Below are 26,305 nucleotides of genomic sequence, written 5' to 3'. Positions count from 1 at the left end.
CGAAGGTGGAGGATGCGATTTTTATGAGGCGCTTTGTGTGTAATGAGCTCATGAATCTGGAGGAGGAGGATGCAGCAGCCACTGGAGAGAAAAAAAAATGTGACTGAAGTTTTTTTTTTCCTTTCCTGATATGATCTGTGTTTAATCGTTGAGTGGGGTTGTCGCTACCAGACTAAGCTGCCCCATGCAACACTATTATATCAAAACCATACCAGTATACCAGTGTTATTCCTCATCTGTTACATACTGTATTTCTGGTATTTCCCCAAAAGACACATTTATTTCATGCCAAGTTTTATTTTGTCATTTTACATAATGGCACACAGACAGTGCTGCCATCAATAGCCACTTCCCACCTCCACATCGCCTTTCAGCCATCAATCATGTACTGTCTTCAGCCAGCAAACTCCACCACTACTACCAAATTTAGCCTGTTAGCTCCTGTTAGCTGATGCAACAACAATTCTAAAGTTATTTTGAATCACCCAACTGAAGGCTGCTGCTGTAAATAAATACAATACACAGACACAGTGACGTTAAACCCACGGATGTAGTGTCTAACCCTGTTATCTTGTAAACTTTAACAATGCTTCCTACCTGGCTGGCTAACTATTCTGAACAGAAATATAAACACAACACTTGTACCTTTGCACCCACTTTTCATGAGTTTAAAGTTACAAAATTTTCTGTGTACAGAGGAGACTTAATTTTCTCAAACTTTGGTTGCATATTTTAAAAATTCAAAATCTGTGTTAGTGAGCACTTCTTCTTTTCCAAGATAACCAAAATGCTGTTAAACAGGCTTCATGTGTTTCTTGTTCTGGTCACAATAAAAGGCCACTCTAAAATATGCAGTTTGATCACATAACACAATGCCAGAGATATCCCAACATTTGAAGGTGTGTCATTGGCATGCTGACTGCAGGAATGTCCACCAGAGCTGTTGCCTGTGAAGTGAATGTCCATTTCACTACCACAAGATATCTCCAATGTAGTTTTGAAAAAATTGGCAGTACATCCAACCAGCCTTACACCAGCAGACTACGTGCTTTCACACCAGCTCAGGACCTCCACAGCCAGGGTCTTTAACTGCAAGATCGTTTGAGACCAGTCACACAAACAGCTGTTGCAACCATTGGCTCTTTTCACAGCAGAGCAGACATTTAGACTTGTCACAGCAGGAAAAGCACAGGTGAAACAATGTTTCTTAATGATGGCTCAGTGCTCCAGTAACCATGGCAGTGGATGGGACGGAGCCATCTTTCATGTTATTGGTAACACCTGTGCTATTCCTACCATGACAAGTCTAGATGTCTGCTGTAAAGAAGGTCTATTGGTTTGGGCAACTGAAGAATTTCTGCGCAAACCATCAGAAAAGGTTACAAAGAAGCTCATCTGCATGCTTGCCGTCCTCTGAAGGGTCTTCACCTGACAGAAATTCATCGAAGTAACTGACTTGAGTGGGCGATTGAACACCTTCGATGCTATCTGGCACTATGTGTATTGTATTTTGTACCAGGCAGATGGCAGACAGCATGTATGGCGTCCTGTGGGGAAGCGCTAATGCCAACGTTGCAAACAGAGTGCCCCATGGTAGCAGTGGGATTATGGTATGGACTGGCATAAGCTGTGGACAATGAACACAAGTGCATTTTACTGATGGCAGTTTGAATGCACAGAGATACCGTGACAAGACCCATTGTCATGACATTCATCTATCACCTGGACCTCATGTTGCAGCATTATAATGCATGGCCCTGTGTTGCAAGGATCTGTACACATTTCGTGAAAGCTGAAAACATCCCTGCTCTTGCATAGCCTGCATACCCACCAGACCCTTTTAGCATGTTTAGACTAGCATTTAGTATGCTTGTTATTTTGACAAATAAAATACAACTTTGCTGTACATCAGTTTCACTAGGATGTAAAAACTTTAAAGCTAAATATCTCAGACTGCAGATGCAACCTTATTCCAAGGTCTCCTTTACTATGATGCTGAATATAGAGGGGAAAACACTGCTGTCATTGAGAGAAAAAGTCAGGGAGTTGGACAACATACAAGCTCCTTTCAAAGAGACCAATTATATTTTATTTATTATGTTTCTTTATAACTTTTATGGATGGACTGGATGTTTAATTGCTGTTGTGACAAGTTTACTGAGAGTTCATGACCAGAGGCCCACTGTGCTATACGGGCTGATCAATGGCACCGAGACAAACCACACAAGTTCTTTCCCGAGGTCCATCCCAATTTATCAGAGCATTACATCACACTGTTTATTACATGCATAAATGTATATTCTGAATATAGAAAGTACAATTTGTGTAATCTTGTTAGTGCTTTTAGTGTGCATGGAGTAACAGATGGATAGGTGGGCGGTTGGGTTTTCAACATTTTAGCAGCCGCAGAAAAAATGCGTATGTGTCATTTCACTTATTCCATTTACTTTTCTCCTGAACTTTGTCTGGAAATAAATAAAAAAAAACTTCACATGGTACTGAGATTTCAGGCTTTTATTTTGATTGCAAAGAGACTCAACCCATGAGTTTACCTCTGACTTTAATTCCACCCTCTCTCTTGTGGCTTTCCTGCATCACAATAGATGTCTTTGTGAAGTCAAAAGACTAACTAAAGGATTAACACTAATATGTATTTTGAAAGGTGTGTCAGTCAGTAACTGCTGGCCTGTACCCGGACGCAGGAGGATACAGTGAATAAACAGGCGGTTAAGATGAAGCTTCCTGGATGAAGTCATAAATCATAGTCCACCTACTGGTTTGGCTACTAAATTGATATCCACAGTAAGAGAACAGCAGTGTTTGGGAGGGGGAGCAGCCAAGCCTAAAACTGCAAGAAGACTGTGGTCCTCACCACCAGGTTCATCAGTCTGCTTCCTCCTCCACAGGAAGCTCTGCAGTGTATAACCCCAGAGCGGAAATGCTATTTTAGTAGATCTGCCACATCGTGACATGAAGGAATCAGGAGTGCATTAGAGGTTTACTTGGAAGTGCTGTTTCCATCAGACCTGACCACATTGTTTTATAGCAGGAAGTGACTTTAACTGGGATCTATCAAGACCCCTGGGGTTTCTTTAAAAGTATAGCTATGATTCCAGACTCGAAGTTGGAGCAGAGGAGAAATAAATTAATTTGGAACTAAAGAGAATCTGGCTTTGTGTCTGACTCTACATTTGTTCTTTTCATCTCATGTCCAGCAGAGTGGGGGATAGTGGCTGACCTCGGAGATATACAGCGTTATTATACCAAAATAAATATTTAGCATTCTTTTCCAAGCTCTGACCGACTACTTATGATCTCAAGTTCAGAGCCTTGAAAACCAGTCTGAGAGGGGGGTGCAATCTCAGTTGACTTTGGGGTTAATTGACAATAAATATAAAACCAGGATGAACCATGTAAGACGTGTCTGTATAAAACCTTTCATCACCAGAGAACAAAGGCTTACTTGGGGGATTTTAAAGGGGCTAAATCCTGAACACTTTAGCAGCCTTGGACAAATGTTAAAATACACATGCTGCAGGCATGCTCTCCTGATATCATTCAGTCTACAATATGAAATGAAAACCTTGGTAAAGCTTTCTTCTTCTTCATCTTCCAGGAGAGGCAGCCTACATGTAAGAATATACTAGAGCTGTGAAGCCACAGAGATAAAAAGCATCAACAGAAATGTGGCGCATACTGCCCTCTGCAGATGAAGGATTGCTATGTCACCAGACATGAACTACTGATGGCATTGTATACTGTTTTTTCCCTTCAGTTGTCATTTATGGTACATTGCTTTGACTGTTTCTGGGCATTTTGTGCCTTTCAATAGCCAACAGTAATATATATATAGGAGGGAATTAAGAGGGAGAGAGAGATGGGGAATAACATGCAATAACTGTCCCCAGCCAGACGTGCACCAGGAACGTTGCAGTTTATGATCAGCCCCAGGGCACTCTTACTTTCACTATTCTAGACAGTATACAGCTGCTCTGGATATTACCTTTATTGTTATTGGCTGCTGTTGATAAAACATCCAAAATGACAGGTGTACAAAACATCTGCAGCATTTGACAAGCACCTGGAAACTGCCTACCAGAAAAACAATCTCTCTCTCACTTTATTAGGTACACATATACAACCTAGAGGTCCAATACAACAGCCCTGCTATAACATCTGTCTTTATGAAGCTCATAATGTTCTGTGTAACTCAGTTCTGTCAATTATTGAGGTCACAGTTCCCTTTTCATTAACATGCATGAGGGAAGCAGAGTAGAAACACCTCTCAAACACATTCCAGTTAAACACCACCACAAACTATGACCTCAATAATAAACATAATTTAAAGGCAAACTATGGTCACCTGAGGTCACGCCCATAAATGTACTGAACACCGAAAATAAGAGGGCAGACTCTTTGCAGATGAATACACCGCCACACACATCTAGTGAGTCATAAGTTATGATTGAGAGGGATTATTTCTGTACGTGTCTATACATTGTTTTTTAGGAAAATCTTTCATTGTGCATCTTTAGTTTAAAACCCTAACATTGTAAATGACAGAAAACGTCTGAGTTCCAAACCTTTGGGCCACAATAATCAAATATCTTCTTAAAACTGTTTCAGCTGCAGTGAATGTTTGAGACACCTAAAAGATTTGTTTGTTTACAGCAGCACATCTACTTTTCTCCCATGGACACTAAAAATAGTTGCTGCCTCAAGGCCGTCCTCAGTTACCCATGTCTTTGAGTTTTGTTAGTGCGATGTAATTACATGATTCCATTTTAAACCAGAGATTCTTTTTAGGCAATATAAAAGAAATCAGCGGGGCGAACATCTCATTTCAACTTACACAGATTTGTATTTTATTTAAAAATGTCATCATAGAAGTGCACAGCACTGACTGAAATCCTCTATGTGCAGAAGAGCTGCAATTTTCTCTGCAAATAAATTGTGAGGAGTATTTCTTTTTTTCTTAGTTTTACAAGTGACACACATCAAAACAAAACAACAACAACAAACAAAAAAGTTCGAGGTACAGAACACCTACACAAAAAGGGCTCTATAATCTCACCCACAAACCAACGGAAGTCCCTTTATGCAAATGCCCTTAACTTAAAGGCTATAGGCACGAGGTATTTGTACATTCAATACTTCTGAGGTAATTTGGCTCAAATAAATACAGGACTTTTGGTCTGCAGCTAAATTATACAGTAACACTACTCAGCACAGTGGTGCAAACTCTGCCTCTGGCAGCCTCACAACAACATTCATAACCGATATCTCAAAAAAAACAAAAAAAACAAATCAAATCAAATATCCTAATGCAGGCTCTCCACAGAAAATGACAGCAAAGTATGCATATTGCACATTGTATACGCCTTGTCTTTCAAAGTGCTGTACCAATCTCATCAAGTCTATTCAAATTAAAAACACTCTTTCCTTTGGTGAATTCTGTTTTGTTCAAGAGAAATAGATCACATCTCTTATCTCTTCTTCCTCAAAAATAACTACATCTATCTGAAAATCTATCATCTATCAAAGCATGGAGCAGCGCAGGTGTAGTGCATGCTGACTTGGTAAGCCCTGTTGGGAATGCTGGACTTTGGATCCTGGGAGGCAGTGATGGCCTGGGTGTTGCCATGCTGGGGGCCGTTAGGACCCTGCAGGCTGGCGGTGGAGTGGCTGAGGTAGGAGGCAGGCCTGTGGTTAGGGGCCAGGCCCGGCTGCGGAACCTGCTGGGGGTACTGCACGCTGGGCCGGTGCAGGTACTGGGCCACAGTGGCTGTCTGACCTGAACTGTGGTACACCGTCTGGCCCTGCTGCTGCTGGCCAGGCTTCTGGCACTTCTGCTTGTTGGCCTCTTTGACGTCACTGTCATGTGCACTAGAGAAAAAGAAACAAAGAGTTGCACCCTGATTAGTGGAAAAAAATCAGTGCTGTAAGGTGACATGTGCTCAGTGTGTGACTTAAATGTGTAATCTACTATCTGTAATGTGTGTGACATCCTATTGTCCTTGTGTAATGTAGCAGCATGCACTGTGTGTTGTCAGTATTCATCTTCATCAATGCATCAAGATCAACTCCTGTATGTTAGATTGTCCTTGGTCACTACAGTTATTTTCATTAGCGGTCATGAGCATGTATATATCATCTCAGCAACAGACTAATACACACATGAGTAGTTTCTCGGCACATGGGACTAGGTTCTCCCATGTGTAGCCTGTGAGGCGCTGCAGTCGGGGTGGCCATGTAGGAGACAGGTGGAGGACGAGGCGGGAGGTGGCCACACACGCAGCAGACACCAGTGAGGGGGCAAAACACAAAAATACATGATCTGAGGGAAGAAAGAAAACAGCAATCCATCATCACATGGAGCAAAAACTGCAGAACTGGTCAATACAGAGTTATGGCCCGAATCTAAGTTTTTAATAATTTTAATAATTTTACCCCATAAAATATTATTTTTCATTAACATTTCCATGAAAAATGCATATAAAATCAACTGGCTGTTGAAGCTGCTGTTGCACCTGTTGTCTCCCTGCCATAGACAGACAGACGACGACAGCTAAAACAAGAGGGCTATACCAAGTGAAAGCTAGCTAGTGAGCTGAACATGGCTAGCCTTCGCTAAAGCTAAAACTACAACTACATTTACTTCTTGATTTCTCCCTTGCTGTTACCTGTAAATAAAAAATATCCTTTTTCACAAAACAATATTTTTCTCACAACTTTGTGTTTTTCCACATAACCACATAAATTCAGTCATGAAACAGAATAAAAACCTAGCTAAACATATGCTAAAGCTAACTAGCTTAGCAGAGTAGCAGCCATTGCCAGCTCAGATTTTCTTTTGTTATGGAATTCACATGATTTGTTGTGGTTCAGCTGACTTTAAGTCACACATTTAAATGTTTTAAATTGTGAATCAAGTTTTTATATTGATTACAATATATTAGAAGGATACTTCATCTGCAAAATGACCATTTGCACATCAGTTATTCATCGCCTGTTATGTTGATTTTGTATAGAAATCTTTGTTTTTCTAGCAAGCCTTCATGGTTAACGAAAAATCCAAAAACCTTCTTTGTGAATTTAAGTAAGCAGAGACAGCATTTAACAAAGGCAAAACTATATCAAAACATTATCTTATGAATTCTTACACAACTCATGCAGTACAATCTCATTTATCAAGTCATATGCTCAGTACTTTCGGAACACATGCATTTTTCTAAATCATTATGATTAAACGCACTTTTGCCTACGAGTAATGCACCCTGAGTGCGCCTGACCATGCACATGTGCATAAGCTCTGCTTGTGCAGAGTTCAAACGCATGTGTCCAGGCCCGCTACGTGGCTGTGCATGAGACTGTTTGTACTGAAGTGTTTGCACATAAGATTTTATAAATGAGACTTGGATTATACACCACAAATTGCTTGACAACTTGTAAAAAGATGTTGTGATATAGTTTTGCTGTTGTTAAACATGGTTCCCATTGACTTAACTTAATAAAAAATTGTCACCTTTTTTGGATTCTCCGTTCACTGCAGAGCATGCAAGAAAACCAAGGTTTTCTTTATAAATTAAAAGGTAACACATGGTGAGTAACTGATAAACAAATGGTCATTTTGCAGGTGAAGTATTTCTTTAACCACAGATGGATGGACACAGGAAAACAGAGTTACATTTAATTACTAAAGACTGTAAACTATCTCAAGAGCTTTATTTTCTCATACCATCTGGATGAAATAAGGAAAAAAGCTAAAAGACACATTTTGTGGGTCGACATTGTTGTTCCCCTTGTATTCTGTGAAGAATAACCCAAGGAGGTATTTTTTTTATACATAAAATAATCAGCCAAAAAAGACAGCATTAGAACATTTGTGTTTTTCACACAGGTTGCCTGCCAGCCTTAAAAACCCTTTAAACTCTCATTTGATTTCCTTACAGTATGTAGGAAGGTATGAGTGGTGATAGTTAAACCTATGTCATTTGTATACATTCTCAAATCTGCATAATCCCTTTTGAATTAAATTGAGGGAAACTGAACTCCAATTTAAGGACCCCAGGACACCTGTTTGTCTTCTGATCACACGAAGGAGGGCCATTTGTAAGACCTTATGGATGGAATGAAACTTACCTTGCAAGGAAACCTCCAGGAAGTAATCAGCATACTTGGCCATGTATAGTTTGGTCTTCTCCAGGAGGGTCATGGGCCAGCCATCATGGAGGTCTCCCTCGTGGACAGCAATGGACAGGTAGTACTCTATGAAATGAGCAGCAGTAGGCAGGTACAGGTTCCACTGGAAAGTTTCCAGCAGGAGCAGCTCCATGTGAAGTAAACCCTGCTTGGTCAGGACCAGGTTCATGGAGCTCATGCAGCCAAGGCTGTTCAGGCTCTCCAGTTTAGGCACCCGGTCCTCCCTTTCCTCAAATTTACCTGCAATGAAAAAAAAGTTACAAAACATCACACCATGCAGAGACTGAGCAATCGCACGCTGGAGTGGAGGGTCAGCTACAGACTTACTGGACAAAAGAAGACATGAGAGTGAGATCATGTGAAGCTGCTGCACCGTGACATCATAACGGTCCATAAAGAGGTCCAGCAGGTAGACTGCCAGGTGTCTGGCTGCAGGACACAGCTTGAAGCGGTTGCTGACGATGGCTATGAGGTCTGCAAAGTACCGTCTGAAGTTGAGCTGAGGGGACTGGCCTTTGTAGGGAGGCAACTTGAGCTCCTGTTGGACAACATGTCAGACTTGACGGTCAATAAATTTTAGTTTGGTTTTCTGTTTGAATACTGAGCACATCCATCATACTTGACATATTGACAGGTAAGTTACAAGACACTACAGTGTAGAGCTATCAAAATGTGCTTTGCTTTGCATAATTCAAAAACTGTCTCCATAATTTTGTCCACCAGACAGCAATTTTCATTTTACACTGCACCATTTTTCTCTTACTTTCTAGTTACATATTGTGAGGAATATTTGTTTATGTTGTGCTTTTATCAAAACAAAACAAAAAAAGAAAAAAAAGGAAAAAAAATCTACCAATGCATCAGATATTTTTATGGATTTATTTGGTATCTGCCTAAAAAAAAATCCAAAACAGAGACATTCATGTTACAAAGAACACAGATTCATCTGGGAGTGGCAAATCTACATAAAGACAATAATAACTACATAAAACAGCGTGACACAAAGAAAAGATGTGATGCAACATATGCAAAAGCAAATAAAGCATGACTCAAGTTAAAAACACTTCTCTCCATAGTGGTTAGTGGTTTCATTTTGTCTATTATGGCAGCCATCACTGAGTTTATTGTGTCACCCTCACTTTGTATCGTAGCGCCTGGTATATATCTGCAGCGAGTTGTCCTTTCCACCATTGGTCCTCTAGCTCCATTTAACACAGTGCTTTGAAACCCTGTGAAAGGCAAATCATATGAAAGACAATCAATCCGGAGACAGACTTTGTTCTGAGGATGATCTACACATAGAAAAACTCTCTTAACTTGCTGAAGTGTCCTGTAACGCCACATAACTGTTCGCGTTAGCGGATCAGGAGTTGGCCCAGTGATCAGTCGCCTATCGTTCATTGACTTTTTCCAAACTAGGAAATAAAAACCATTGAAGCTGGCGTATGAAAAGTGGAGACTCACCCAGTTAGCACATATAGTGAATATTACAGGCAGTTTCACTGAAGTAAACTTCAAACTAGCCGGCCCTGCTTGCTCAAACTCATTGTTGTAGTCACTGAGGCTATTCGCCACAGCACGAGTTCAGCAAACACCACTGCTGCCTTCAAGTGCTTCAGGAAACGCCAGCTTTATGTCAAGGGCGCGTTAACAATCCATGGAAATGAAGCGGGGAAAGCCAAAAAGTGGTGTTAAGCGGGTGAACAACACAAAACATGTTCTAATATGCATAGTTTTTGCTACAAGGCTACATTGTTATTACATCTTATGATGGGTTTAATTTTTATCAGTGCCGCTCTAGTACAACCGTCGTCATACATGGTTTATTCATTGTTGAAATAATCCTCTAAGTTTTGGTACAATTTCATTTTTAACCAGAAATATTAAGTCCGATTTTTCTACTCTCTCCCAGAAAGTTTCTAAAGTGATTCAATTTCCTGATTAGCACTTGAAAGCATCACTCCATTCCCAGGTACCGCACACAGGACGCAGCCACTTAAAAGTTAGTACGGTAACTCACGCAGCCAATCACAGGCCTGATGCAGGCAATCCATGTGAAAGGGAAGTTGAGAGGATCCAGTTTTCCACAGCTGAAATATGCACATGCCTCTGATGAGGTAAACATTAATAGTGATTGAAAATCTGGCCAATAAAAAATTAAGATTATTTATGAAAAACATTCAAGGTGAATTTATTTAGTTATTTTTCATTTCACTGGCAACCTTCACTCTGTGTTCCACCAGCTCTTTGGTGTGGAGTTCTGATAGAATACAGGTGACAGTGCAGAGTGCAGGGGGTGCTGAAATAAATATGGAATGATAAATGCAACAGGTTGTTTATATACACGGGGTAGGTGGGTATGACAATATAAGTGTTCTTGACATATATTTACAGTGTTTACAATGTTTATACTATAAAAGTATATACTTTACTGGTAAAGTGGATGCTTGGTGTTTCAGGGTTATTCCACAGGGACTGTTTCTGATTCCTTGGACTGCTATTAAATGGTAATCATAGTGATTGCCTGTAGCAAGAAACTGCTCCTCTGTTTGGCTGTTTTTGCCATAGACTGTACAGACGTAGTTACCATGATGTCACCCATTGGTTTGTGGACTACCATTTTGAAACCTTGAGTTTGGCATTTCAGCTGCCACCATCTTGTTTTGTTGACGCCAGAAATGACCGGTGGGTGACAGGCTGGGGCTGTGGAGGAGTAAGGGGTGGATCTGACTGAGAAGCTGAGGACACTATCGGTAGCCTGTCACTCAAAGCGACCCACCCTTAATCATGCGTAACTTTAAGCTTTAATATAATTTAAACAGGTGAGTCATATAAAAAAGTTGTGCATTTTAACATGGGGGTCTATGCGGATTGATTGGCTTCTGGACTGTTCAAGGACTGCAGTTTTTGGCACTTTGTGTTGGCTTCATTTTTCAGCCCCAGAGGTTGCCTCTTGGTTTTGGCGTACAGTGCTCTGTTGCGCCTATCAGAGGGAAGTGGTGGGAACAGGAACAGATTTTTTCAGCAACCCTGAGTGCCTGTTGTTGTCTGTTCCTGCCCTGTTTGCTAGCCAATTTAAACCACACAGATGTGCAGAGAACAGACTGGAATGGCAGAATTGTATCCGCAGCTACTGAGGCAGCTTGAACTTCCTGAGCTGGCGCAGGAAGTACATCCTCTGCTGGGCCTTTTTCCTGGTGGTGTCATTATTGTACATCCACTTTAGGTCTTGGGGGATTGTGGATCACAGAAACCCAAAGGATTCTGCAGAGTGCTGTTCAGTGTGGGTTTTAGGGGCACCAATTCCTCTGTCATCTCCACAGATTTTAAAGTGATGAGCTCTATGTTGGTTTGACAGTACCGGAGGGCTAGCTATTCAACCTCCTGTCTGTGTCCAGACTCATAGCTGCCCCGGATCAGGCAGATGACCCCTGTGTCATCTGCAGATTTCATGAGTTTAAACAGACGGGTCTCCTGAGGTCCAGTTGTGGGTGTGGAGGGAGACGAGCAGTGGGGAGAGCATACATCCCTGGAGAACACCAGTGCCAATGGTCTGGGTGCTAGAAATTATTTTTTTCCAGCCTTACCTGCTACCTCCGATCTGTAAGGAAGTTAGTGATCCACTGACAGGTGGAGGCTGGCACAGTGAGCTGGGTGAGTGTGGAGTAGAGGACATCTGGGCTGATTGTGTTGCATGTTGAGCTGAAGTCTACATGGCGAGACTAAGGTGTTGCAGGATGTACAATGTTGACTGCCGCATCCACTGACCTGTTTGCCCTGTAGGCAAACTGCAGGGGGGCAAGCAGGGGTCCTGTGATGTCCCTCAGGTGGGACAACACCAGTCTTTTACAGGAGCCATGACCACAGACATCAGGGTGATGGGCTTGTAGTCACTTTATCCTGTGATGGAGGGTTTCTTGGTGATACTAGTGGAGCAGTTGAAGCAGGAGAAAACTTCACACAGCTTCAGTAATCCGTAAAAAATCTGTTTGAAGATGAGGGCCAGTTTGTCAGCACAGACAATCAGGCAGAATGGAGACACACCGTCTGGGCCTGGAGCCCTTCTGATCTCCTGTCAGTCACACTTCCTCTTCACAAATCCTAAATGCCGGTGGGGGGTCAGTAGTGAGGGGTAAGTGGGTGATGGGGCGGGGGGGTTCATTGTGTGACTACATCCACACTAAAAATTTGTTATAAAACATACAGCTATTTCTACATTTGCACCTGGCATCCACACTACTCTGGCATTTCCAAACCCCTAAAACAGAGACCTTGATTGAGTTTGAAGTTATCAAGCCAAACTGTTATAGATAGGTCTACATAACTTGTGATTTGATCCTTCTTGTGTGGCTACGCCTTTCCCATTGTCATGTCTTCCTCCGGCGATGGATAATACTCCTGGTACCACTTCAGTGTGTTGCCATATTTGATCTGCAATGACTCCCAATTTGTTTTCCACTGCCTTGTCCACCTTATACTCATCATACTTTCAATAACTGTTCCACCTCATTGTCGGTCCAAGCGAAGAAATCTCTGGTCTTACTTTTCGCCATCTTTGTAGTATTTTCTGTAACCAAGCAACCAGCCAAGGAGTAGACAATCTACTTCCTGTTTACACTGGCATGTGCATGCCCAGTGTACATGAATGGTCATGTGATTTGCAATTTTAGGCGTGTTGGTATGGATGGAGATTATTTCTGAAACAGTGCTGAAATGCTTGTGTTTACAGAGATTGTTTTAAAATGAAAGCGTATTAGAGTGGACGTGGTCTGAGTCAGAGAGGGTGAGGGGTGTGAAAGTGGGTTTATCAAAGCTACAGTAAAACACATTCAGATTGCTGGCCAGTTGATGGGTCTTCACTAAGTGTGGAGGTGGTTTCCTGTAATGAGTGATGTCCTACAGGCCTCTCCACACTGATGCAAGGTCGTGGGCTGAAAACCTGTGTTTCAGCTTTTCAGAGTATCTCCTCTTCGCTTCTCTGATCTCCTTTGTCTGTGTATTTCTGGCCTGGTTGCACAGGAGTCTGCCCCCACTACTGTACGCCTCCTCCTTGGCCTGATGAAGCTGTAAATAGTGGTTACCCTGAAAATAAACTGAGACACGTTTTTCATGTGTTGGGCTGTAGATATCCTATTTGTTTTAAACTGATATTTTACTACAGTACATAACATTCAGAGGACACCCATCTGTCACTATCCCATTTGTCTTGCTCTTTTGCATTAGCCCCGAGGCACCATGAGCATCCCTCAACTCAGCTCATCATGATGCTGGTTTAGGCTGGATGATGCTGGTGGGGATTTATCTGTTTTGTCCCTCTCTCTGTCATGAAGTACAAAGTGGCAAAATAGTTTGGGAGGAACTGAAATCCACAGTAAGTGAATCCATGTGTGACGTGTTGTGTTAAATGTATGAAATATGGTGCAAATCTGACAAAAGGCAAAGAAAATACATGTGTACATGTGTATTAGCATGCATGTTTATGAGTAAATTGCTGTGAGAGCAGTGTTACATCAAGGTAAGGTTACAAAAAGCAAAATTACCTTTTTTTGGCACATTTCCTATAACTAGACTGGTTTAATCTATTACTTATACCCTTTGTCTCTAGCCTGCTTGCTCATTTGAACTAAAGGAGATATATAACAATATAAATATTTTATGTGTACTACCTTTATACAGTATTTTATATGTAACTAAATGTATTCCTGTGCATGTTCTTCCCAGGAAAGACGCTGTTCATGTGAAGTTTCACGTTGGTAAAATAATTCATTGTGTCATTTATGTAGTACAAATTCAAAGTGGGTCAGTCTGCCCCAGCAACACAGCACAGTTCAATTTGACCCAAATAGGTTAAAGCGACATCAATGTTACAATGGCTTCCCTGTCTTTCAAAAGCAAAGGAACTCGTCTAATGCACTGCGCTAGAGGGATGTCTACTTTGTTAATCTGGCAGCATTAGGAGGAAATGAGCTTTGTAAATGATTCTAAACGGTGAAACTAGTGTGTCGACTCCTCTGTGGCTTCCAAGAAAGTGTATTCATGGAGCTAGTATGATCCAGCTGTGTCATATCCATTTTCCAGTCATTTTGTAACAGTGGATTGGTCACAAAATTCCTCCTGTAAAGAGCTTTCATAAATACTTAATTGAATGTGTGACTTTGAAAACACTACTGAAATCTAGGAACTATATCTATAATACTGTGTCATCTGCTAGTTACATTTCACTATAATTTTAGCAGCTGTATTGTGCTGGAAGCTGCTTACATTCTTCTGTTCTGCAGGGAGCACTGGTGCACAGACGTCAAAGTGTTTCCATGTTGTGCTTTAACAATATATAACAGCAGTCCAGAGATTGTGGCTGCATGCAGGGGGTGAGTGTTAAGAGCATTGGTAACGCTGACTGCTCTGTGGTGAAGGCTATTGAGGTGGTGGGTACTCTTGTTCTTAATGGGCTGGAAATGTCTCCCAGAGGAAGCAAATGGTGTCCTGGGTGGAGGGAGCTGGTGGCCCTCCTTTCTGTGCTTTTCATCTCCGTGGTGTCATGCAGTGCCTCGGTGGAGGGCAGCTGACGGCCATTGACCTGCACAGGAATGTGAACAACCCACTGCTGTTCTTTCTGTGAGCAGACTGAGAGAAACACCAAAGCAGAGGATGTAAGCTCTCTGTCAGTTATTGATATAACACTGGATCAGTACCGGCAGTGTGGGCATCATCTTTAGGTCCGTCTACATCATCAAAGATCTTGAATGACTCACCTGGTTTCTAAATCTGAACCACTGATTTTTTTTTTCTTCTTCTGTACATCAGACATTCCTTGGTCAGCTCATCTTTACCTTATCTTAGTTTTGGGAAGGCTCTGTTCCAAGCCATTGACAGCACAAAGGTCACTCTCCCCATATAGACTCATATACATAAGATTTAATAACAAACTAATTAGTCACACAGAAATGATGGAATGCATATCCATAGTAATGTCTGACAAATTTCACAATAAAAGTCAAGAAGTTGCAGGCTGCCTTAGAGTTTGTAAGCTGTAAAGTATTAGTAGTAAGTTGATCCAACACATATAACGCCAGTAAATACAAGATGACACATTTTTAAGTACACAAAGTTACATTTTAAAGGTGCCGTATTTATGCTTATATCACCTCTTTCAGGTTCAGGTTTCAGGTTCATACCTGTACTTTGGGTTTCTATTAGATCATGTTTACATGTTTTACTGGTCAAAAAAGACATTATTGTTCTCATACTGTCTGCCTGAATATACCTGTATTCACCATCTCTTTGAAATGCTGTTTTAGTGCCTGTGTCTTGAATCCTCCCTACTGAAAAAGCCCAGTGTGCTCTGTTTGGTGAGTGTTTCTGGGTGTTCATCATCTGAGCTCTTGGTGTCTTTGCACCGTCATTGCAGCTGGTGGAACTGTAACAGCACTTTCGCGTCATTTTCAATCTTTATAGACAGATTTACGGAAATATGTTGCTAGGCAACAGCTTGTTTACTTCCTGTCGTCTGATGTCATCCACATACTACATCGCAACATCAGTATGTCATTCAGAGTAGGCTCTCATCACCATGCTGCCTTTTGGGGAAAACAATCTGGCATTCTGCTCAGACAGCATCAGTGTACACAGAGAAGGTTGAAACATGTTTCCAAATGTCTACTTTAAACAAACTGGTTTAAGATAAGCCGAAGAGTTGCTGTGTATTTGGTTGCGCCAATATATATCCAGAAATGCTGATCTCCAATTTGTTGATGTAAAGTGATTTGGAGATATCAGCCCTGGCTTTGGATCCAAGTTATAGCCAGACGGGCCAACTCTGTGTCCGCTTTTGGGGGAAAGAAATGCACTGTTGAGAACAATGTGAAAATGCACAAACACTCTTGTGTAGTGGGTAACCCAGGCGTTCACACTGAGATTTGTGGCACACAATATATGTGAACATTCACCCTCAATACTCTTACAGTATTCTATCTATCTATCTATCTATCTATCTATCTATCTATCTATAGATTAAATAGATTATAAATTTACTAAAGACCACTAAAAGGTCACTGGATTAAATTAGTCTACAGATTACATCATCTAGATGCAACAAAGTGTCTCACATTCACTGAACTCAAGGCTAGTGGCCTATTTTTGTGGCTGTTATTGAACTGTGTGGAGTAGCCCGTCATTGTATGTTAATGTGATTTGTGAACTGCAGAGATGACCCAAAGGTTGCCCTGTTTCAAGCAAGAGTAACCTGCAGCCACACTCCCTGAGTGTTTTGCAAGATAATGGTCATTACATTACTACTGTATCTCCAGCGCTGGCACAGCGTGAGATAAGTCTGGCTATGAGAGACTGAATGCCGGGAAGTACAACATGGCACATAAAAGATTTTATGTATTTTCTTATAAACAGTTTCCATTTAAAAATTGTTCAGTTTCATGTTATAGTCTTAATGTTCCCTTGTTGAACTCATTGAACTCTCGCAGATTTTCTCTGTACATTTATTGTCATGAGTTCAGTATCAAAGTTTGATTATGTGATATTATAGATCATTTATAGATTATTTAAATTGTACAAAATGTGTTTTTAGTTATTTTTTTCTTTCAATCTGAAGCCTTTTACCTCCAATGCCCAATTTAATGCTTTATGTACAGAGGCTGGTAAATGTATGTTGCAGCATGTTTTAAGGGACTGTTCATTACTTATGGAGGGGGGGGGGTATGTCAATTTTTTGTGAACTGGGGTGGGACTTGTGTTTTTTATTTTGGCTTAGGGGAGGGGCATACACATTTATAGGTTGTATATATACTTAAGATTTTTTAATATATTATAGCCAGAAATTGTAAAAACAGAAATTATTGCTGGATTTTCAAGTTTCAAATGGTCTCTGGACACACCATGTGCAACAGAAAAAAATGAAATAAAAATCTGAGTTTAAAATAGTGATATTTTATGAAAATCATCAGCTTGCATAACAAGAGTGAAAAACCAAGGCTATGTTCAACTCCAGGATTTCGTCTTCAACGTTTAACTTTTAACTTTCAAACATCAAAAGGTGCGTTTTTAAAATCTAACAACTAATTTATGGTGGAGGGAAGGTCATGCAAGGGTAAAAAAAAGAAAAAAGAGAGACTTCAACCCCAGCCACTCCTCTCCTCTGATAAGTAAAGAACAGTCCCTGAAGGCTTAACATGTAATTCAGTGGTCCACACTTATCTGGGGCAGATACAGTGCAGGGGGCACAAACTACTTGCCTGGCAGCTTGTACACTGTATTACTGTGGTATTTGACAATGACATATTAATGTTTCAGTCCAACAGTTTACCATCCTTCACTCTCCTTTATGCAGCATACAATTTTAACTTGAGACAGTTTATTTGATGGATGTAGCTACCAGCGGATGCTAGATAGGTTATTTTATACCGCTTGGGGGTTTCTTTACTTTACACTGACACACATGAAGTATTCCCATGTGAATAAATCTGTACATGAATGCAGTGTTTGCATTAAAACAGCTCGGTGTTTGTGTAGAGCTGTAGGCCCGGGACAGCTCGGACTGCTCTCTCTGTCGGAGGCACAAGGCTAAAAGCTAAAGCAGCTCAGAGGCTGTAATCCCCGTATGAACCATCATGGCTGCCACTCGCTGAGCTGTCAAGCTCCCCACAAAAGAAAAGGTAAAAACCGAGACAACTACACACACAACTACAGCTTCATGATATATCTACACAACCCGGCGGGTTTATCTGCACTACTAACTCGATGCATGGTTGAAAAACTGTTGTGGCGTAACTTTGTTGCCACGCTGTTTATTCTTCAAGTTATTTCGTCTTTGTAAGCTCTCGTCGCGTCACGTTAATTCAAATCACACAAACGCTGTTTCCGAAAACGTTTTAACAGTTAGCTCATATGTTAAAGAATAACATGTGCTTTCATGCTAAAGGTGAAAGGCTGTAACGGTATCATGGTGGGATAGTTTTATCGTAACTTCGCAATTCCCAGGGCGGTCGTTGCTCCTTACAAAGGCGGTCTCATCACTTTGTTGTGGTCAACTCAAACTGCACAATGGCCGCACGATTCACCGATTAATCTGCTACAAGCAAGTGTTACCTCAAGCCTTTCTTGTCTTTTTATTTGTACCTTTGTTGGTTTTAGGAGGTTTTTAATATCGCCTCCCACCGTAGCGTGTGTAGCTGTGTTTTCAGCAAGTTCAAAACTATTGTGTGGGCAGGTGAGTTAAAGTGCAGTTTCCTGCACCTGGGGAGCAGATAATAATCTGAAGTCGTTGTTTTAAACCTGGTTTGAGTGAAATGAATAAATATCCATGCACAGGCATTTTGAACCATAGCCAGCAACAGGTGGACCAACATTAATAACATGCAGAGTAGGACTGTGAAAGCAGCCTCTTTTTATGGCTTCACTGTGAATAATGAAACAGCAATCTAAACACACAACATGCTGTTCTTTAAAATGAAATTTATGCAAAACGTAAATGCAGTTGAACCAGCACCCCTCCATTTGTTGCATTTGTCTTGAGGCTGCATTATTTTGTCGCTGATTCTTGCTTTTTTTCTGTCAGAGACCTGAAAAAACATGGATTCCGTGGATATTTGCGCAGCTACCTCCAGAGGAGATAATAAACGGCGCGTCAACAAGAAGAATACAGTTTGGCAAAAACGGCCCCACCTCAGGAAGATTGCCGTTCAGCCTCCAACTATGCAAAGTGAAGATAAGCATGGACCAAAGAAGATAGCAGAGGAGTGGGAGCAAAGCACAGTGTGGCCTTCATCAAAGAAGCCCCCACAGGGAACACAGCAGGGTCAGCACAGGACAAATGACAGCGGCAATACACTCAGGTTCACATGCTCCCAATGCAGGGACAACTTGGAATATGTTCCCAAAGACTTAGTGAAACACTTTGAGGAAAAGCACAGAGGGAGCCCACCAGTTTTTTCCTGTCATCTGTGTGCTTTCCGTACGCATGAGTTCTCCTTCCTTCAGGTTCATCTATTAAGCCACAAAGACACTTTTTCTAGTTGCAGCATTTGTCATGACAATGTTCAGCGCACATGGCCTGAATTCAGTGGACACCTGACTATGTATCACTGCCAAAATGGCAAATATGCATGTGACATGTGTCAGAAATTCTCCACAGGTGATGTGAGACTATTTTTAGAGCACACATATGCACATGATTTGGGCAGAGAACAGAGAACAGAGAAGTCACTGCAGCTCTTGGGCCTGGAACGAGCTAATGATCTATCGCTGCATGTAAAGGGAGAGAATAAGTATGGTCCCAAAACAACCACTCGATCTTTACGTTGTCAGCACTGTGACTACGCGACTTCTCACAAATGGTTACTCACTAGGCACGTTAAAGCTATCCATTTTTGCCGGAATGGTAATCGGAGCAAGAGGAAGAAGAAAGAGGAGAAATGGACCAAAACTTCCGAGACTGATCTGGACGACCCCTCTGAAGCCATCGCTTCCAGTCCGCAGTCAAAGCCAGGGGAAGAACTAACCCCCAGTTGTGCTGCAAAGCCAATGGGGTCCAAAAACGTGGACAGAAACACGCCTGTCGTGCTCGAAGGCTTGCCGTCATCGCATCAAGAAATGCAAGATGACACTGAGAAGTCACTGCAGCTCTTGGGCCTGGAAGGAGGTAATAATCTATCACTGCACGTAAAGGTTGAGAATAAGTATGGTCCTAAAACAACCACTCGATCTTTACGTTGTCAGCACTGTGACTATGCAACTTCTTACAAATGGTTACTCACTAGGCACGTCAAAGCTGTCCATTTTTGCCAGAATGGTAATCAGAGCAAGAAGAAGAAGAAAGAGGAGGTTCGCTCCATAGCAATGAAACAAAATGACCCAGTCCCAAAAATTAAGCCTAGATTAACAAGAAGTGCAGTTAGGGAAATGTGCTGGCTGACAGAGGACTGTCTTTCCCTGCCAGGGAGAGAGTTCCTGGATAAATACTGCCATCTGTCAGATCCACAAACAACACTAGAGGAGACTCAACAGTTCTTGATGAAATCTGTTGCCGGGGAAAACGGTAATCAGAAATGGACCAAGGCTCTTAAAACCGTTTTGTCAAATGTCCCTCAAGACATGAATCTTCACCCGAGGTCAGAGAATGGCATCGTGTCTAACTCGTCGGATCTCACCGTCCTGACTGTCAAGAACAAGATAACAGTGGCTCAGAACGGTGCTACTTACGCCAAAAGGTTGAAAATGATGACATCATCAGACAAGGAAACCCCTGAAAGTACTCCTGATGATGCTCGTTGTGTAGTTGACCAAAATGAATGTCAGTCAAATCTGAGCAATCATACACCTTGTCCACAGACTGAAACCAAACTAAATAACATTGTCTCAACGCCAGTCCACAGTGAGCCATCTGAGTGCACTCAAATGCAGGAAAACAGAGAGAATCAGGAGTTAAAGATTGATCAGGAAATCAAGGAATATAATAAAAAAGCAGAGGAGCCTATGCATGAGGATAGGAGTGATATCTCCAGTGAGCTGAAGCTGACAAATGACAGCGAAGAGCAGATTCATAAAGTTGCACCAAAAAAGAAGAGACGAAGACGAAAAAGAAAGGCCAGATCTAGAACGGTGGCTAAAAGAGCATCAGGTGTGGCTTTAAAGATAGTGTTGAAGAAGAATCCAGTAAAGGAGAAGCAGTGGGTGTCTCAAAGCTCTTTGTCTCCATCAGGAGGTGGTCTGACGGATGAATATCATGGACTGCCAAGCCCTCATACGACAACAGAGGAGACAGTGCAGGTTCTCCAAAACAAGCTGCTAATAAAAGCACACCAGAAGAAATGGACCAAAGCTTCTGAGACTGATCTGGACGACCCCTCTGAAGCCATCGCTTCAAGTCCGCAGTCAAAGCCAGGAGAAGAGCTAACCCCCAGTTGTGCTGCAAAGCCAATGGGGTATAAAAATATGGACAGAAACACGCCTGTCGTGCTCGAAGGCTTGCCGTCGACGCATCAAGAAATGCGGGATGACACAGAGAAGTCCCTGCAGCTCTTGGAAGCAGAAGTTGACGAGAGCGGTTCAGCTTGTATGACAGCCCAGTCAGATGTGAGGACTGAAGTAGAGATGTGCCCTGAGAACGTACAGCTCCGAACATCCGGCAGTGGCACAGAGTGTCATGTGTCAGACAATGAGATGAGTTCAGCTGCTGATGGAGCGACTCCCCATAGCAGTTACACCAAGTCTTCCCCTGTTTCCCAACCTGTTATTACAGCACATGGTAAGATGGCAAATTACTGTTCTTGCATAGCCATAATGGCTAAGGTTTTAACATGCAGTGGCATCTTCTTTACATACATTTGCAATAGCACACCTGTCTGTTTTGAAATGAGTATTTTCAACTTTTGTCTTGCAGGTAATGCTCTCATTTCAGAACACAGTGACCAGAGTGTTGAGGTGGTGAGAGACAGAGAAGTGCCCACTGACCCCTGCCCAGATCTCCTCAGCAACGCCAACTTGCCTGCCGGAAAAGCCATCCTACAGGATCCCTCACCAGCCCCTGTGCATCAGAGGCAGCCATTCCCAAAGAACCTGGAGAGGACCCTGAAATTAGTAGCCATAAATCCATCTCAGTTGGTAAAGCGTCCAGCGGGAGACCAGCCTGTTGTGGTGCTAAATCATCCAGATGCTGACATCCCCGAGGTCGCCAGGATCATGGAGGTCATCAACAGGTACAGAGGAGAGGTGCAGAAGGTTGTACTGTCACGAAGAACTATGAACGCTCTCTCAGCCATGGACGGCAAGGTCCCTGAGACGAATGACACATTGGATGCCCAGCCTGATTCTCCAGGCTGTGCTGAAAACTCAGTACAGGAGAGATTTATGTTGAAATTGAAACTTCGTAGGCTGAGCAGGAAAAAGTATGAAGTTGTCGGTGCAGTCTCTCCCAGCGGGGATGTCGCAAGGAAGTTTCGTTGCTGGTTTTGCGGCAGGGCCTTTGCAAGTGAGGAAACGTGGATGGTCCATCGGCAGCGACACCTGATGGAGTGGAAAGGGCCAAACTGTGAAAACTCTTAATGTCGCACACACTGGATGAAAAGCAGTCTGGAAAATCATGACTTTTCAGTACAAACAAAACAATAATGGAAACAGTGACAGCCAGTCTCCTCAGTTTTTTTTAAAGTCTTAATTTTGTTTGGTTGGTTTAGAGGAGAGTCAAATCATTCTCACGCCTCCTGGAGGGTTCACATTCTCAGGGTGAACATTTACCTGTTGTCTCTCTCACAGTTGGAGTAGCTTGATACAAACTCTTCGTACATTAGTGATTCTTCGTAAAGCCACAAGGATGTGGTGTTGATAATTTAGTTCTTTGTATTGTTTGTACTTTGTCTACGCAATAGCTTTATTTAAGGTGATTTTTAAGTACACTGTCATATGGAATCTTTTATAGAACACTGTAATATGTATATTTGCCATACCATCTGAATTATATGAATCAGTTTATGTACGGGTAGGCTCTACAGTGTGGTAGCTATCATATTTATGTTTATGGAATGGGACGCAGAGACCCACAAGTTACTCAGATATACCAAAACTGTGTTTAAAAAAAAAAAGAAAAAAAAAAGAGAGAAGACAATAAGCTGTTTTATTCATCATTTATTTATGACTCTTAGGTTTAGCCTTTATATGCTTTTCTTGATGCTTTTTGGGGGCCATTGGAAGAATCAGTGTATTTGTAAAATTTTTGTATAAACTCCAAATTATGTTTAAATAATAGTATTATCTGTAAGAGGTATATTTTCTTGCATTAATTAAGTGGAGGCAGATAACCCTAAAGACACGATTAATTTAAAAAAAGTAAACCTGTGTTTTGTGATGTCAATGAAATACTAACAAAGTTTTTTTTAAAGGTCCAGTGTGAAGGATTTAGAGGCATCTGTTGGCAGATATGGTATATAATATATTGTTTTCATTAGTTTATAATCACCGGAAACTAGGAATTAATGTGTTTTTGTTACCTTAGAATGAGCTGGTTATATCTTAAGACATGGCGGAGTGCGCTACATTGTTTCTGTAGTAGCCAAGAGTGGACAAACTCAACACTGGCTCTCGATGCAGCTGTTTGTGTTTTTGCGTTGGCTAGCATAGTTCTCCGACACGCTTGACACATGGGAGAAGTTTTAGTTCTGCAACCTCACTGCTACATGCTACTAAATCCTACACACTGGAGCTTTACATCTGGATTCAAGAGGCCTAGATGATTTGATCATGTGGTTTTTTTTTTCCCTCAATAAGTTTCCTCTTTTGACTTGAAATGATAATCTTATCTTTTAATTGCACTATGAAAGGAGGATTTATATTTCCCATTACCTCACCTTATCAGGCCTGAGCTTTCGACAATCTCAACCAGTGTCCTACTGTGGCTCAATATTTCCTTATGCAGCCATGATCCCTCAGTATTCACAGCAAGGGAACAGTGTGTGTGTGTGTGTGTGTGTGTGTGTGTGTGTGTGTTTGTTAGATTATAAGCATTGGACAGATATACCTGTCCTATATGTACTGATATTGTGCATGTATCCCTGTTTCTGGAGTGCACATTTCAGTGTCAGTAAGTCACTGTATGTATACTTTTTCAATTTAGATAAAAGATTTATAATTGTGTACATAGTCCAGATAGAGGTACTGTAAAATATTACCTGAGAATTTTCACAAAGTGCCTAGGAATTCTTGTTATGCAACACCTATGCATGAGTATGATAGCATTACTTGTTGACCAGACAATAAATGAACCAGTCTGTCAGTCCCTGCTCGCATTTTGTGATGACTGAAGATGTGAGCTGAGTTATAACAACACCAGAAAAAAGTTTTATTAAAAAAACAAAACAAAAACGTTGTATTTTTGGCTCCCCAAAGTATTGCTGTCATAAACAAATTCTTTGTCTACCTGCGTCCTTCAGCTACAGCCTCACCGTCTCATTCCTTGCATTAATTTTAACACACTGTTTACTGACTAAGCATTAAAAAAACATCTTAATAAAACACAAGTTAAAAAGTCATCTGAGTCAGTGCTATTTTGGCTCTGCATGGCCAGCAATGCAGACAAGTCCAGCATACAGTCCTGCTGACAGGACCACAGATCAACACTGAAGAAGGAGAAAAGTGTCGCACAGTGAGTTCTGTGAACAACAGTCTGACGGTAAGCAGGTTGGGATGCACAAGTTCAGTCTGCTGTTTACCACCAGCAAGGGTCATCTAGGGCCTGGCAGGGTAGCACAGTTTGGTGGCGTCCTTGGTGTTACTCTGGCTGTCGATCAACACCAGAGGATGCTTCTGGTGGTTCTCAATGATGTGGGAGACGCTGCTGAAATACTGCAAAAGAGAAGGATGATGAAGTTGGTGTCAGAAGTTTACATGTCCGTCTTAGTAGTCCCATCATCAAATCATGTTAATGAGGTAAAATTTAATATTTTCTTAATCTTGCTCTAAACATTTTAAATGATCTTGAAAGTTGATTTACAAAACCATTTGTGGAATAATCTTATGATAGTCTTGGCATTGTGCACACCAGCTCATTAGCTGTGTCTGATATCAAACCCTATTTATTATATAGAGCACTTTATTCACTGTCCATCTTTTAATTTGAGTGTGGTAAATCTCAGCATAAAATGTATGATTGATAAGCGTCCGTAAAAACTCCACGTCATGCCATAATAGATATGAAAATGACCGTTACGACAGACTCCACAGCTGTCCATAATGACTAGCAAATATTGTTAGAGCTATTTTTAAGTTATATAACATAGATAGGGTAGGACTTTGGCGTAAACAGCATTACTAATGTTTAAACCGACTTTTGTTATCCTTTGCTGGAGTACAGTTAACAGAAATAAAGTTAAGCTCACAAATTTGCTACATTTGATTTCACATATTTCATAATAATCTGGGCTGCTCTAATTGGAAATCAAGGATCCCCAACAATGTCAAGTAAATATCATTTTCAATACTCTGATTTAGATAATAGAACAACAGAATAATTTTTACTCAAATGTATTCAATTTCTTTAGGGAATAGTTTAGGATAAACCACCTGGGCACAGGGGTGGGAGACACTGCCCTAAAATAATATCATGATATTTCAGGGTATTCTTGGCAACATTACAAATTACTAAAAAAAAATGTTTATTATTAATTTAAGAAAATAGAATTGAAACAAAATAAGTGATATCGTTTTACATGTTAACCTAACAATTTACCTTCAAATATTCAGTAAAAACTGAACAAAAATGAGCTCTCATTTCTATAGTTTGTAAACAGCAACAATAACTCAGAGTGAGATTCAGATTCTGTTTACAATAATATCAGTCCCAACAAAATAAAATTTGCCAGAAATTACACATTTAAACAGCTTCCAAATATAAAAAAAAATGAACCCTGGGGTCTGTATTTATAAATCAACAGGTGATTTTCTTATCTTTTAGCAAAATCCCAAATGACTGAGTTGTTTTGTTTTTTCCCACCTGGACCTTTATGCTCTGCCATTTCTCCTCTAATCATCACACTGTGACCTGTGGCAGGCTCTTACGATACCATAACTATAGCATATTCACATTTTTTCATCAAGCTGCGAGTGTTAGGTTATGCTTTACATCACCAAAGGTTTATGACAAAATCACTCGACGACACTGATTCCTGTGTGCGCACAGCGAGAGAGGAGAGGGAGAGACGCTGTGCTGCTGCCGGAGGAGCCACTGAATGAGTTCACTCTTAGTGGTAACTCGCTAAAAGAGTCTGAGAAGTCCGCAGCTGTTCATAAAACATTCAGGATGCTCAGGTCTAACAACCCCACAGTTTATTCCACACTGCTGAAGCTGCTCCTCTTTTTGGAATCGGTAAAAATTTGCTTTCAGCCATGCTTGTTGTTGCCATGCGGAACAGTATGACGTCAATATGACAACAAGCGGGAATACTGCGAGTATCATGATGTGAATTTTTCATATCATATCCTTCTGAGACCCTGCGTCCTACTATGAGGACATCACAGTTTGGGTTTACTTGACCTTATACTTCATTCTACTTAAGTTAGACCTGTTGTCCTCATTCATGGTCACTTTTTTGCCATCTGTAAAAAC

General features: G+C 41.3%; 3 protein-coding genes across 7 annotated transcripts in view; 1 reads left to right on the top strand and 2 right to left on the bottom strand.

Annotated features, from left to right (window-relative positions):
• Positions 1 to 4,838: 4,838 nt before the first annotated feature.
• ccnj (cyclin J) lies at positions 4,839 to 9,804 on the bottom strand. Of its 2 annotated transcripts, XM_050071160.1 has the most exons (6): positions 9,667 to 9,804; positions 9,342 to 9,431; positions 8,530 to 8,740; positions 8,143 to 8,442; positions 6,178 to 6,337; positions 4,839 to 5,886 (listed from the first exon to the last, which is right to left on the bottom strand). In XM_050071160.1, the coding sequence occupies exons 2-6, from the start codon at positions 9,408 to 9,410 to the stop codon at positions 5,532 to 5,534; spliced, it is 1,095 nt and encodes a 364-aa protein (XP_049927117.1). In that variant the 5' UTR covers positions 9,411 to 9,431; positions 9,667 to 9,804; the 3' UTR covers positions 4,839 to 5,531. The 2 variants fall into 2 exon arrangements, with proteins under 2 accessions (XP_049927117.1, XP_049927116.1); XM_050071159.1 differs by having other exon boundaries at positions 8,143 to 8,740.
• Positions 9,805 to 17,298: 7,494 nt separating this feature from the next.
• On the top strand, positions 17,299 to 22,263 carry LOC126406628 (uncharacterized). Of its 2 annotated transcripts, none has more exons than XM_050071041.1 (3): positions 17,299 to 17,867; positions 18,770 to 21,457; positions 21,593 to 22,263. In XM_050071041.1, the coding sequence occupies exons 2-3, from the start codon at positions 18,784 to 18,786 to the stop codon at positions 22,252 to 22,254; spliced, it is 3,336 nt and encodes a 1,111-aa protein (XP_049926998.1). In that variant the 5' UTR covers positions 17,299 to 17,867; positions 18,770 to 18,783; the 3' UTR covers positions 22,255 to 22,263. The 2 variants fall into 2 exon arrangements, with proteins under 2 accessions (XP_049926998.1, XP_049926999.1); XM_050071042.1 differs by lacking the exon at positions 17,299 to 17,867 and adding an exon at positions 17,966 to 18,421.
• Positions 22,264 to 22,317: 54 nt separating this feature from the next.
• The window catches only part of blnk (B cell linker), a 32,956-nt gene continuing 28,968 nt past the window's right edge, over positions 22,318 to 26,305 (bottom strand). The window contains exon 24 of one of the 3 annotated variants that reach the window (XM_050071043.1): positions 22,318 to 24,546. In XM_050071043.1, the coding sequence (XP_049927000.1) occupies positions 24,430 to 24,546 (117 nt within the window). In that variant the 3' untranslated portion in view covers positions 22,318 to 24,429. The remainder of the gene's footprint in view (positions 24,547 to 26,305) is intronic. The other 2 variants (XM_050071044.1, XM_050071047.1) reach the window with 2 other exon arrangements.

Source organism: Epinephelus moara, chromosome 19 (genome assembly GCF_006386435.1).
Source record: "Epinephelus moara isolate mb chromosome 19, YSFRI_EMoa_1.0, whole genome shotgun sequence".
Classification (NCBI taxonomy): Eukaryota; Metazoa; Chordata; class Actinopteri; order Perciformes; family Serranidae; genus Epinephelus; species Epinephelus moara.
Note: the sequence above shows the minus strand (reverse complement) of the source record. Positions and strands in the feature narration are given on the sequence as shown.

Coding starts and splice junctions, on each gene's coding strand:
- ccnj (XM_050071159.1), bottom strand. CDS start 9,410: ATGGAGCTAGAGGACCAATGGTGGAAAGGACAACTCGCTGCAGATATA. Junction 8,741..9,341: donor ACCAGGCGCTACGATACAAA/GTGAGGGTGACA, acceptor GTTGTCCAACAG/GAGCTCAAGTTGCCTCCCTA. Junction 6,338..8,142: donor CCTGGAGGTTTCCTTGCAAG/GTAAGTTTCATT, acceptor TTCTTCCCTCAG/ATCATGTATTTTTGTGTTTT.
- LOC126406628 (XM_050071041.1), top strand. CDS start 18,784: ATGGATTCCGTGGATATTTGCGCAGCTACCTCCAGAGGAGATAATAAA. Junction 21,458..21,592: donor ACCTGTTATTACAGCACATG/GTAAGATGGCAA, acceptor TTTGTCTTGCAG/GTAATGCTCTCATTTCAGAA.